The sequence below is a fragment of the Aptenodytes forsteri genome, unplaced genomic scaffold (assembly GCF_000699145.1).
Source record: "Aptenodytes forsteri isolate BGI_AS27 unplaced genomic scaffold, ASM69914v1 Scaffold142, whole genome shotgun sequence".
Lineage (NCBI taxonomy): Eukaryota > Metazoa > Chordata > Aves > Sphenisciformes > Spheniscidae > Aptenodytes > Aptenodytes forsteri.
In genome coordinates this window covers 1,366,072-1,367,700 of record NW_008794598.1, presented here as the reverse complement: position 1 = coordinate 1,367,700, position 1,629 = coordinate 1,366,072, and the positions used below count along the sequence as shown (strand labels likewise).

General features: G+C 53.4%; 1 protein-coding gene across 1 annotated transcript; it reads right to left on the bottom strand.

Annotated features, from left to right (window-relative positions):
- Window positions 1-236: 236 nt before the first annotated feature.
- FAM212B (family with sequence similarity 212 member B) lies at window positions 237-1,414 on the bottom strand. The gene has a single exon (XM_019470348.1). It carries the CDS (start codon window positions 1,412-1,414, stop codon window positions 428-430), a length of 987 nt encoding a protein of 328 aa, XP_019325893.1. The 3' UTR covers window positions 237-427.
- Between the last annotated feature and the right edge of the window lie 215 nt (window positions 1,415-1,629).

The following is a 1,629-nucleotide window of genomic DNA, read 5'->3' as shown; positions in this document are numbered from 1 at the left end:
AAAACTATATATGTATTTGCACACTCATACACACACATGCACACAGTGAATTTTGTGCGGCGGCTATTTTAACTAGAGATGACGGAATGGGCCTGAAATAGCTATCATAAGCCAGGCTCCAGGAGCTGGTCGTCCGTGGCATCACTCGCCCTAAAGCTGCTAAAGATTCTGATTACTTTTGCAAATACCGGTCCCCAAAACCCTCCTCACATGGGGCTGCGTCAGCTGCTGCTCGGACTGCCCCTGAAGCTGCAGTTCTCTAGAAAATGCTGCTTGTAGGTGACCAAAGCCCACAGCACATTTTGCAGAGGACTCCTCTCATCTCAGTCCATGCTGAGCTCAGGGGTCTCCTGAAAAGAAGTGTACAGCCTCCAGCTCCTCTCTGGTGTGAAACAAATGCCTGGCAGAGCAGAGGACACGAACAAACTCAGACCCAAACAGCTGTATTGATGTCGAACCCGGACTGGGTGTAGTCTATGGTATCGTGGATTTTCTTGGTGCCAATTTTGGGTTTCTCGCTATTGCTTTCTGCCTTTGGGCACCTCTCCACTTTGCTGTGATGGCTCTGGATGTTCCCATGAAGTGGGAAGTAAAATGTCCCCTTGAGTTTGTTCATCTTTTTGGGTCTCTTAGAAATTTCAGGCTGTTTGTCTTCAGGTGGAAGCCAGCAAGGTTTCTCCTTGAGAAGCCTGTCTCGGTCTGGCCGAACGCTCCTCAGGAACTTCTTGAAGATGTTGGCTGTGAGGGAGAACTTCCTGCAGAGCTCCTGGGATCTGCTCACGGACAGGGACTCCTCGCTCTTCTCCCCCTTCTTATCCAGCTCTGGAAGATCCAACCAGTTCCCAACTAAGTCTGCAAAGATGTTATCCCCCAAGACCAGCGGCTGCCGATTTCTGCTCTGGGACATTAGGGAGGATGTCCAGTCATGGCCATCGTCACACCCCGGGCACTCCCGGCATGCTGGCCACCCCCCAGCCGTGCCTTGGCTACTGGGTTCGAATGTCCTTGGGCGGACACGCTCCGCTCTGATGGAAGCGGAGGAAGGTCCTTTTGGGTGATAAACATCCTCACCACAGAGGCTTCTGAAGGAGGAGGGGGTGTCTCTAAGATGGCTGCCCTTCGGGAACGCAGCGGGATGGGGCAAACCCACCGGCCGTGGCATGGCACACGCGAGGGATGTGGGGCTGCGCTCCTCCACTGATGCCTCCCTCCGCAGTCGCTCATCCTGCCGGGCCCCGGGCACATCTCTGCTGCTTTGGCAGCGCTGGTGCTGCTCAATGCCAGAAACGGTGCTTCGGCTCCCTGAGATGTCCAACTGCTCCAAAGCTGTCTGGACCTGGAGGAGTTTCAGCTCCTGCAGTGCACCCATCATGCAGTTCATCTGCTCGTGCAGCCCGTCTCCGACCTCCTTCATGGATAGCTGCGGAGGGAAGAAGCAGACATCGAGTCAGTGTCTCCAGAAGCCAGGAGAGCAAGAAAATTTTGACCAAAGGGCAGGAGAGCTGGGCTGAGCAGCTTTCTGAAACATCACCTCTTCCTACTGAATACATTTCAGATGCATCCTACCTGTACTACATCCATTTCATGGAACAGCAGGATTTTTCTTAAGTTTTTCTAGGAGTTTCCCTC